Source organism: Lepisosteus platostomus, chromosome 6 (assembly GCF_059453375.1).
Source record: "Lepisosteus platostomus isolate fLepPlt1 chromosome 6, fLepPlt1.hap1, whole genome shotgun sequence".
NCBI lineage: Eukaryota > Metazoa > Chordata > Actinopteri > Semionotiformes > Lepisosteidae > Lepisosteus > Lepisosteus platostomus.
In genome coordinates, this window is record NC_142616.1 from 25,497,670 (window position 1) to 25,510,297 (window position 12,628).

At 34.6% G+C, this 12,628-nt stretch overlaps 1 protein-coding gene across 2 annotated transcripts in view; it reads left to right on the top strand.

Annotated features, from left to right (window-relative positions):
* Positions 1 to 321: 321 nt before the first annotated feature.
* Positions 322 to 12,628, top strand: part of tcerg1l (transcription elongation regulator 1 like) — a 93,663-nt gene continuing 81,356 nt past the window's right edge. Inside the window, exons 1-4 of one of the 2 annotated variants that reach the window (XM_088635045.1) lie at positions 322 to 1,520; positions 2,436 to 2,740; positions 7,313 to 7,459; positions 7,738 to 7,918. In XM_088635045.1, the coding sequence (XP_088491171.1) occupies positions 2,471 to 2,740; positions 7,313 to 7,459; positions 7,738 to 7,918 (598 nt within the window). In that variant the 5' untranslated portion in view covers positions 322 to 1,520; positions 2,436 to 2,470. The remainder of the gene's footprint in view (positions 1,521 to 2,435; positions 2,741 to 7,312; positions 7,460 to 7,737; positions 7,919 to 12,628) is intronic. The other variant, XM_088635046.1, reaches the window with a different exon arrangement.

Here is a 12,628-nt window from a genome sequence, read left to right on the forward strand (position 1 = left end):
AATTAATGTATGAATATATTTGTAAGAGGTACACAGGAAAGAGTTAAACAAAATACATATTTCTAAGATACCTTTTCGTTGGGTAAAAACTAATATGGGAAGAATCATTTTTGCAAAGAACATTACAAATACCCCTGCTTGAGTTTCTTCAACCCCTAGCTCTCTGAGAGGGGAGAAAGGGGCCACAGAAATAATATCCATTCCAGTTACTGTACATACTGTAGTTACATACTGATTTAAGAACGTACCCCGTTAGGAATTTATGTTATATTCACGAATAATTAACGATGATTAGACGCCCGATAGAAAAATCATTCCATTATTTAATGGAAAATAAGCTTTTTAGTTGGCATAGGAAGAAGCTGTGTTTGCGTATAACAGTTCTGATGTTCCCTCTACTGGTAAGAAAAATATAATACTTCACTCACATTCGGAATCTGTCAAGATTTAAATAATATAAACGTGTAAACAAACCAGTATATGTACTGTACGTCGGCAATTAGTTAATGTGGTGTTTGATTAAAAGATTGACTAGTTAAGGTGACTGACAATAGCGTAATGGTGAGTTTGATTGCCACTTCGATATGAAATGTTAAATTAATGTTTTTTTTATGACAGCATTGAATCGCAGTTTCTTTTAACATTTAGAAAAAAAAGTCATTTAGAAAACAGTAGAATGTTCTCATCTGTATTTTTATCAATGGAAGACACACTATCCAAATATATCATACAATTTCAATTTCTACTGAAGGTAATTCTCAAAGAACTCAAGATTCTGTTTATAATTCGAAACTAAACAACGACTTTTATACGCCAAAGAGCACGTACTGTATTACATACATAGCGCTCCAGCCGGTACAGGCTGAGGTAGGTTGATGTGAGCAGTTGCTGTTTTTTGCATTGCTGAGTAGGTAGCGGAAGGTTTCATGTTTATAAAACGCCGTGATTTTAGTTTAGATTATACAAAACAAAAGCAACAGCAACGCATATTTATTTTAAAATGTTTAGAACAGTAAAGCATTGTACAAATGAAACAGCACAGAAAGTCGAAACGGAGATAAGTCGTTATTGTGTATCATATTTTCAGATTTTTGCTTTTTAATATCAAATGTAAAGAGCGATCTTGTGTGAGAGGTGGCGTTCTTTTAGCAGGGAGGAGATCAGAGAGGCTGAAATGGGGAGTGAGAGATCTGTGGTTTATCATCACTAAATCAGTGACAGTCTCCGAGCATCTCCTTTGCTGGATAGCTGTAGAGCGCAGTTAAGAAAAAAAAAACAGCAGGCTCCGCCGAGGATGTTTTCATGGATGTATTTGGGAAACGTGCAGCTTCAGCTTTCTGTATAAGCACTTTAATTTTCTATCATTTCTGAATGCGCTGGGAATTGACTACACATTAAATTCAAAGGACGATTCTTGGATATTCGAGGTAATTCAGCGGATCCCATTTCATGGGGAACTAAGCAAATATGATGGACCAGTAAAAATACCTGCTCTTGGCATTTCATGAACCACATTTGAGGTGAGTTTATACTATGTATACATAGTGTTGAAAAAAAGCAGTGGTTTTAGAACAACTTTATATGAAGTTTCCCTAAATATTCTATATACGCCTTTTGGTGATACTTGGTATTTCATGCGTAACAGAAGAGTATTCTTGGTATCGTTTATTTCACAATACAGTATTTTAAATGTCAATGCGTTTGAAAGGGATCGCCACGGCTGCAGAGTAAAGGTGGCATACGGTTTTATTTTTTTTCCATTTGGATTGGGAAAAAAGCCCATTTCCAAATAATACAGATCTTTATTTGATTTTTATGTAACTGAAATTGTCAGGACGGAAAAGGATTTTTTGAATTATGCGAATTGATATTGATTAGCTTTTCCAAAAGAGCTAAGAGTCCGTCTGGGGAGAGCTTTAAAAGAAGCCCCTGAACACATCCGATACTTAAGGAATACCTGCAGTTAATGTGTTCCACGTGTCTTAGAGCGAGTTTATGTTTTTACCATGTTGCGTGACTGCAGGGTGTTCGTAACGAAAATCAACCATAGCTGGTTATAAGCAAGCTATTTCCCGATAACATGTTCAGCATTAAGTTTATGACCTCTCCATAAAAAGAACAGGCAAGCACACATGTATCAAATAATTAGCACATTAATTTTGAAGCGAGTAAATCAAAAGTAATCTGTGTACTGTATACTGTACTTTTATAAACAATTATGTAGGGTTGAAACGAGCTTTTTCGTTATTTTTAGTTCAAATAATTTTGAAAATGCTTCTTAAAACTCTTAAGCAATTTTACTATACGTTACCCTTGCAGTTGTTATGTTTATCATTACCCGTTTCATGATTTTCTTAATTATATATTGTAATATCTGTAGCTGTTTGGCCACACGTTTGCTTGTTTTATATCTTGTTTGCTAATGTCCCTTAAAGGCTACCCACTGAATCCATTGGGTATAGAATGTAGAATGATTCCTATACCAAGATTAAAAGGACAACCACAGCTCTGGCAGATGAATGGAGAGCCCCCTCCGTGGATTTGGATGATCCCAGCCGCTTCTGGGCTGTACAGGATAGGGGGTGCTCCACCTCCACTCTTAGTGTCTTCTCCGCACCCACCTCCGCTGCTGCGAGCTGTAACTGGCTGGCAACTTCCCTGTGACCCTTTTCTGCCTTTGATACGGATGCCCTCTGCACCAGAACCGGCTGTTCATCAGTTCCATTTGCCAAACGTTCAGGTACGGAGGTCTGTGATGATCACCAACTTTTTGTCTGTAAATTATTATCCTACTTTTCTGATATTCTTGAATGAGATGGTTCCCCCAGTACGCACACACAAGCAAACGTGCTCACACTATAAATATGCCATGAGACTACTCTTCAAACATCATCGAGTTTGAAGTTTTTTATTATAATGAATTAGTACATGGATACAGTGACGGTGTACACACACAGACATGCAGCTTCAGAATGTTTTATTTAATTCCTATATAGTTAGTCTTTTGAAAGTCTAATGCAGCACGTAATGTATAACCCGCAAATACAGTAGTCTGTCATGGCGCCCTTTTTACCACTAGAGGCGCGCACTGCAATATACTGTAGTCCAGATTTAACCGGCTTTTTTGTGCCAAATTTAAGGTGAAACGCAGCACTCTTTTTAATCCAGCAAGTGAGAGCACATACTGTATATACTATATATATATGCGTAGTTACTGTATTAGTCCAATAATTAAAAGAAAATTGTTAATACAAGAATATAATGCAATATAATTTCCTTTTATATTCTACAGAATTTCTCTAAACAAAAAACTGAATATAATAACACAAGAGGCGAGGGGTGTAATTGAGTATTAGTAGCGAGTATCCTCAGAAGCAAGAGATTTCCCTGCCAAGTCATATATTGTGTTAGTTATGTAATATAACACCATGGTCAGAGACAAAGGACTTTATATCACATAACCTGCTGTAACACCATAATGCATCAACAAATTGATGCGATTAGTATTGTCTCCAGTTAATGTATTTGTTTGCATCAACTATTAGAAAAAAAATATGCCTTTATACTATGCAATCTGTATTTTTAACACCTACTGTCAATTTACTAATTAACAAATGCTCTTTTACAGGAAACCGTATGGCTTATTCTTTTGAAGTAAAGTTAATTGACTTACAATCTTTCTGAATGTTATTTTATTGTTAAATGAAGGTCTAATTAAAAAGAAAAACTGCAATTCAAAGCAGATTTGCTTCAGTTTAAAACACTTTTTATATGATAAGATTATTGAATGATATCCCCAATTACATTTAATAACATCTTAAAAGATTGTGTTATCCTTTATTCATTATCTTTTGAATTTTATGTATGTTTACATCATTTCAGATTAACTCAATACTAAGATATATCAAAATTAATATGAATGAAGATATCTTAAAATGAAATGTGTATTTAAAAATAAATTGAAATGACTTCTTGTTCATTTAACAGTAGGTCTCAAATTAATCTAGAGATAGTGTATCTTGAATGACTTCTTGTTTACTTTGAAGTCTTCCTGTTAACATTTAACAACTCTTTGGTTATTGATAACCCTGCATCTATTAACAACTGTTTTTTAATATAAGTGTTTCATTTTCAAACATGTTGACATTTGACATCTGATCTTATTTTATATAATTTTATATTACATTTTCTTTCAACAAAGATATATTAATTTATATTTATATCTTGATTTATTGATATGAACACAATAGCTCTAAATGAATAGGAAGTACAGTATTGTAAAATAGTAATGTGGCTTGCCATAGAGAGCCTGAAATGAGTTATGCGTATTACAGGTCTATTCAGAATGTTATCTACCACAACACACTGTCTAATAATTGCTTGATGGCAAATAGTATTATCGCCTACTTATACTAGCTAAAAAATTTTCCTTCAGCGATCATTTTGACAGATCCATTTTATATTTAAAATGAAAACATGTTATGATATTTTTTTAACAAGACATTTCATGCTACTACCTATTTGCTTTGTCAGCTGGTACTGTATGTACTAGATTGGTGAAGAAATTTAGAGAAAGAAAAAAATATCAAGCCAGTGACTGGTACAGTATATTGATTTTCTCTTTTTATCATATCTGAGTTTACATGGAAATATGTAAAGAACATAAGTACAGTATATATAAAAGTTGTAGCCTTCAATTCTATGACATATATTTGATGATATAATGAAATACGCATATATATATATTAAATCTAAACCAGTCTTTCCTTTAGTTTTAAAAATATTCTGAAGGCACACTTTGACAAGTACTTCATGTACTGTAATTCACTGACAAAATATGACAAATAGATTCAAATAATGACATAATTTACATTTAAATGTCAAAATATATCCAGAAGCATTACCATATATACTGTATGTTATTTGGCCATTTTTTAAATTATTTTTCTATATAATGTATATATATATGTAAACTATAGTCTGTGTATATACATCTTTATATTACTTTTCCATATAGATACAATAGATTGGAAGAAAATATAATTCACACTGGCCTGCAGATTTATTGATACCCCTTCAAAGTCATATATACTGTATGGGGGATGATTGTAAAAACACAAAAAGGTAACTCTACTACTTTCTACTGTAGTGTAAATTACAATGAGATTTGTGGAGACTGATATAGTTACATCCTTGCCAGGAAGGGTATGTTGTCACCATGGGTTGTGAAACAGGTAGTTTGGGAGAAACTATAAATCCAAAGGCAGCAGCTGGAGATATTCAGCACAAACTAGCTTATTCGGGATACAAAGTGTCGCAAACAGCCATTTAATGTCCCTTGAGTGAATGTGGTGATGTTTGTTAACCAATGTGATGCCATGTAGTGAAGGCCTTTGTGAAGGTGAAGCAATGGTGAAGCTCATGTTGAGAAAATCTTCATACCCACTGTGGAATATTGTTGTTGCTATACAGTATTATGTTTCAGGGTTGTTTTGTACCTATTGTTCTGGAGCCCTTGTCAAGACAGGGAGAATCTACAGTACCAGCACATTTTGGCCAAAAACCTGGTTTCTCTGCCAAGAAGGTCAAACATGGTCAAAATGATCCAGAGTATAGTTAACAAAGGGGTAGTTAACTACACAATAAATAAATGTTCTTGACTGGCTATCTCAAGCTCTAGAACTCAAGTCTGATTGAGCATGCATTATTCAAACTCCATCATTGTTCTTCCTGGAGAAATGGTTGAAAATTTCCCATCAGAAGTGCCAGAACCTTACTGCATGCCACAGAAGGCATCTTGCCAGTTTATTCTATGCCAGATGGAAAATACTAATTACAAGGGCATGAATAAATTGTGACCCTCATGTTTTCAGAACTTAATTATGATAAATATGACTCTGTGCAAAGCTGTTAAGATTACAGTATGACAGTTTGTAGATTTCTAAGACATTTTATCCATTTCATCATTCTGTGATGTGTTTTGTTACTATTTCAGAAAGGGCACTGCATATCAGTAGCTTAACATACTTACAAAGAGCACATACTCCTTGTATTCTAAAAGCCTTATAGTCACATTTTTCATCCAAGTGATGTAACCGCTTATGATCGTGAAACATCCATTGTTTCATGTTAAGCCACATTGACTGAGATAGGGCTACCTTAGTTATTTTCACTGCCATACAGAAATGCATCTTCTGAAGAAACATACTTAATAGGAGTTTTCATGTCTTGACAACAACAGTAATGATGTTTCAAAGAGAGGAGCTGAACAGAGCTGACAGGCTTGCAACAGTACCATATGGAAAACGTGTTTATAAATTCAGTCACTGTATCACCAGAGTAAAACTAAGAGAAACTCAATACACTAGAGACAATGTGAATATTTATCATCAGTCATGGATAAGAATTAGCTAAAAGCACTTTTTAAAATTGATTGCATTTGAAATTAACAGCATATGGATTCTGTAATTGAAAGTAGGTTAGAGCTTTCATTTTCGCAAAGTAAAACTGCTTGTATTGTTTTAATTTGATATTTATATTATTACAGTTTGATTGAAAAGACTGCTAATTTATTTAGCAGTTTTTTTATTTATCTATGTTTTTTAAAAAATAATATTTTTCTTTCATTTTATATCATTCTTAATGTTTATTACTTGTTCTGTCATTGATACATTCAATCAATTCAGTTTCCAACCAGTAAAAAAGAAATTTTATTTTAGTGAAGAAGGACCATCTGAATGGTTAATGCAACCAGTTAAACCTGTCTCATAAATATACAACTACATCCATTTTTATTATAAATATGATATTTTCTGTATGGCCATAAAAACCTTTCCTAATTTCTTAGAAAATTAGGGATTAAAATAGTGATGTTTATGGCTTGTATGGTCAAAAACAATAATATTTGTTTATATTGTTATCACATTCAAGTTTCCATGTTTTAAAATAAATAATTATAGTTTTGATTTATATTACCAGCTATAAAACTATTAACAAAGGGTGTTACAATCCTTCATTATCATTAGTGAGAATTCTAATAACATGTGTAATTCTTATCTCCTTGATATTGTTTATATCTGCTTTCTTTAAAATGATTAATTGAAATATTGATGTGTTAATTAAGGGTGGGAAAATTAAGGGTGATTTGTTGTAATGTGTTGAGTAGGATAAAAAGGTTTTAGTCATAAAAAATCCACACATTTTTGGTAGAAACCTGAGGTAGCAGTTACATACTGTTAGTGACCTCAGTTTATTTTGTATCTAATTTCTTTCTAGTTCAAAATGCTGTCATATTTTTCCCTGTTACTTTCAGTGGGACATGCCCTCTCGACATCCTGTTGTGGGATTCCAGCCTTCGACAAATGTGGATTTGCTTCCCATTATCCCTCATGTTTACACCTCAGTGCTGCCCCCTCATTTGGGGAAAAGATGGGTAGAAAAAAGGACACCAGATTACAAGGTATTAAAGAGTAATGATAGTATGCAAGGATCAGTCATCTTTTAATAATATATACGATATACTTTTGCTTAATTTCAGCTCTGGCTACTAAATGATCACTTTATAAAAAACAGGAATAGTTCTTGAATGTGTTATAATAAATGTACTGTACTGTATATTAGAAAGCTAAATGAAAATTTTGGATTTGGAATTGCAAAGACGGATAAGTCTAATTATATGTAGTATAATGGCAGATTTACTGTGAAGCAATTATATTGAAATATTTAACTGTATTTCAGATTTACTTAAATAATGCCCTTGCTATGGATACAACATGGATAAATCCTGAAGAAGTGAGAATTTTCCAGAGGCATGAAAAACCACTGCTGATGACAAATCAAGTGGCAATGAGTATATCTAGGCCAGCTGCTGCCTCAAGGAATTTTCATACACTACTTGTATCACCTCAGCCTATATCAGGTTAGTGTTAAAATTTATTACATGTAACAAGTTTACAAGGTGAGGCCTTGTAAAATGGGGCTCTATTTATCAGATGCTCTCCTTCAATTTTGTATTAGGATCTGTTCTTAAAATTTAATCTTCTCAAGACAAATCAGAAAATGTACAGTAAATGAAACTAGTGCTGGAAATCCTTTTAATTAATGTCAACTAAGGGGCATTAAAAACACTTATTAAAGTTAATTTCAGTACTCATTGGTTTCATTTAAGGCCTCTCGGTATAGTTTCTGTTGGTTTTGTTACCTTGAGCATAATAATCTGTTATTTCTACTTGTTTTGTTCCCAGTGTGGAAACCCTGAATCAGAGGTTACCATTCTCTTACAGACACAGACATTGGAGGTCTGCTGGTAAACAGCATTCTACTGACATTTTATTATTAGTATTAAAAGCTCTGTCTGAAATTGATTTAGTTGTTAACTACTGTACTGATACCAAATGGTAAATGTTTCTGGTCAGCATCTACTCTCTATGGGCAATAGATCTGTAGTGGTAGAATTTTGAGTTGAAGGACTTACAGGCCAGTTGAATTCCTCCTCCTATTAATAAAAAGGGAACAAGTTTCAGCCCTCCCAACTTTTTCAATGACCAAGGTTAGCAAATTACAATATACGGTATAGGAAAATCCTAAATTAATAAAAAAAAACGAGATCTCCTGTAGTTCTTTCATTAATATTCTACATTTATATTTCACATGTAAGTATAGTAAGGTCTTAAAAGTAGAAGGCAAAATACTGTAAATGGAATTCCTTATCAAGAAATGTTTGAATAACGAAACTCAGAGATTCTTATTGATTCCGTGTGGAACTCAAGACTCCACCAACACAGTAAGTGACATTGCTATGGAAACTTCATCAGTAAGGCTTTGATCTAAACCCATTTGTACCGTGGTTCAAGGCAGAAACAAGGGCAAAAAAATAAAATTCGAGCCTGAGATACCTGTGATATTCATTTAACTGTCTGCAAGGTGTATGTAACAGAGTCTTCACAGGATTTACTTTGCTTCTTTTCTTCTCATAAAACCAGGGGCATTCTAAGCACTTTTAGAAACTATCCCCTCAGGCCATTTGCTGAATAGATGGCCACAAATGAGCATATCAATCTGAAAAAGGACTTTCACTTTCAAATGAAATTATAAAAATATGTGTTTTAATGCCTCTGGAATGTTATTTTCATTCAGCACAAGAAGACATCATACATTTTTAAAGATGCAGTATAGTGTGACTTGTGGTGCATTGGTATTGAAATAAAACTGAGCTAGTCTGCTTTGATAAGTCATAGCTTTTTAATTTTGCTTTACTGTTTCACCACTCACTCTGCCTTTTGTACTGTAAAACTATAGATGAACGTGCAAAAAAAAACAGTACTTGGATATGTATAAAATAAGTTACACCATAGTAGGATACATACATACCCAAGTAGGATTTTAGGATTCTCAGTGGAGAAACTGGCTAGATAAGCTGGTCAGATAACCCAGTGAGTTGAGACATTCTGAAATAAATCCCTTTACCCCTTTGCATTATTCTGTATATATTTACTGTATACAACCATATCCAGAAAGTATATTTTATAAATATATTATAATATAAATTGAATAGAATCTCACAATATTTATACAGTATTTTAGCATATTTAATACTGTAAAGGAACAAGTAATAGGTTTATTCCATGCTGAAAAAAAAGAAGAAAGAAAACAACATTTCGGCCGTGGAGCCTTCTTCAGGTGTGAGAAAGAAAAGGCAGTAAGCAAAGGTAATGTAGCGGGAGAACAAAGTCTGGGAGAGAGGAGGAGCGAGAGGCGGGAGCAGGGGACAGAAAAAGAGGCCAATCAAGAGGTGTGAAGTCAGAATAGGTGTAGAGAGGTGTGAAATGAAACCTCCAATGAATGGAGAAAAATTAGAAGAAAAGTAGTCTGTCGTTAAGAGAAGGGGGAAGGTGTGATCCTAGCTGCAATGTAAGTTTCTGTAGTCTTTCTGATGTATGAGTTCGGAAAACTGTCTGAGAACACAGATGGAGAGATTAGAGTGGTCATGGGTGTCAGAGGTGAAATGGGAAACAATGGGCTTGGAGAGATCTTTAATCTTCACAGCCCTAACATGTTCTCTGATTTAATACTGTATATTGTATATACTGTATTTTAATACTGTATATTTAATACTGTATACTGCATATTGTCTTGTGAACATCTGGAGCAAGGCATTTTCACAGAACACAAATCAATCCACTGAGTTCTATCAGCCGATTGAAGAGTATATTTTTACAGCTTTGAAGTTTACTTTTTCTTTAGCTCTTGATGCATATACATATAATTTAGGACAGTGACTTCTTGAAACATGCAGCAAGGACAGTTGATACCATTATGGCCAACTGACATGATACATATATATTTTCAGGAAATTCCCATAATAGGTTACCATTAAATTCAAAGTACCATATACACCATAAAACCTAACCGTATATATCGAAAACTGGTTAACAAACAAGTAACAATGGATTGTCTTAAACTCTCTGGTAAGCTGTAATGTGCCACAAAGATTCATTTCAGTGTCATTGCTCTTCTCAGGCTGTGTAAATGATTTAGATTCTCTTATACTTTTCTGACTTTGCAGAGGATACAAAAATAGTGGAGTGACAAACAGAAAAGGCACCAAGGGAATTACAGAAAGGCTTAGACAAAACAAAAGATTGGAAAGACACTTGTCAAATGAAATTCAACATTGAAAGTGATGCACACAAGAAGTAGAAATTTGCACTATGCACTGAACATACAGTACACAGCGTCTGGGAGCTGCCGTACACATAAAAGGGATTTATGTGTAAATGTAGATTCTTCTATGTCATTGTGTCAGTGTTGGAAAGAAAAAGGCAAACATAATGCTGCGGTATATAGCAAAAATTGTGGAACTTTAAATTAAGGCAAGTTATGCTCAAGCTTTACAATACACTATCATGATTTCATTTAGAAGTGTTCCACTTAGGTCACTGAATCACAGAAAGGATATTGTAGTCTAAGTAAGAGTTCAAAGAAGAGCAATAAGAATGATTCCTGATTTCAGGGGATTGTCATATGTACAGTATATGGACAGGTTAAAGCACCTAAATCTCTTCTGTCTAAAACAAGAGAGAGACAGGATATTTGATCCGAGTATATAAAATCCTAAAGGGTATAGATAGGATCAACTCTAGGAACTATTTCATATTCACTTGTGAAACAAGGAACACATGGTTAAAACTGCAAACCAAATCATTTAGGATGGACAGTTGAGAATGTCTTTTAGACAAAAATGTGGTATCTGGAGTAGGCTTCCAGACCAAATGATTAATGGCTCCATTGACAAATGGCAAGCATTTACTAACATACTAACCAAGATGTACCAAATGGTTGTCTCTCATTTGCAACCCTTGTTGTGTACCTTATTTTTAATGAAACTTAAATTTAATACCAAAGCATGTTATTGAAATGGCAAGTTTTTTTGAAAATTTATCAGTGTTAATCTGGTATCGCACCTCCGGCACCCATAAATCCAAAGACAACAGTTTAAGATCTGCAATTTATAATGGCATCTTCAGGGAACAAAGAATTGAAGACCACCATTCAAAGCTGCCTGCATAAATATGGCCTTCATAGCTGGATTGCAAGGAAAAAGCCCCTTCTGAGAAGGAATCACAAAAAGAGACAACTGAAACTTGCCAAACATAATCTGAATTACATTTGAAATGATTAAATGAAAATTGCGATTTTTGGATATCAGTGTCACGGAAGCCAAAGGCTAGCTGTGGAGAGACTGGCAGAACAGGAAGACCCCAAGTGTAGCGGCAGGAATGGAGAAAACACGGGGGTTCGCTCTGGGCTCAAAGTATCGGGGGGAGACATAAGCCTTCAGGTAGCAGATGTGGGGTGACCTGGTGAGGCAAGCCTCTCGACAACCGATCCCAATGCCGAGTGCGGAGGATAGGGAGACATGGAAATATTTAGCCCCAGACAACAAGACACACCGGAAGAACAAGTAAAGCAGCTGGAAACTAGGATCAGGACAGAGAAGGATCGCCCTCTAGTAGAGGGCGTGACAATCAGCCTCATATCTGGCATCAAAATGATGTTCATAATGAGAAAATGCTCCTGCCCACTGTGCAATACTGCATTGTGTGCGTTTATAATGTTTTGGGGTTGTTATGCATCTGCAGATCCTGGAGCCCTTGTCAAGATAGTGGAAATCATGAACTCAACTCTACTAGAGTGTTTTAGACAGGCACCTGGTTCCTTCCGCCAAGAAACTCAGATTTGGCAGAAAATGGACATTGCAATATGACAATTATCAAATGTATACAGTATGTCTAGGTTGACAAAGGAATGGTTTACTGCACATAAAATATATGTTCTTGTCTGGCCATCTCAATTTGCATACTTCAATCTAACTGGACATTTGCCATTCTAAGTGAAGTTGGCAGTTCATTAATGCTAACTAAAGGGTCTGAAGGATTTCAAGTAAATCTACATGGAGACATGTTCATAAATGCCCCCTCAGAAGTTCCAGGACCCTCATAGCACATTACAAAAGGTGTCTACTCAGTGTAATCCCCCCCAGAAGAGGATTTACAAATGATTAACTTCAGGGGTGTGAATACATGTGACTGTAATTATGACAAATAGAACTTGACACTGTGCAATGATA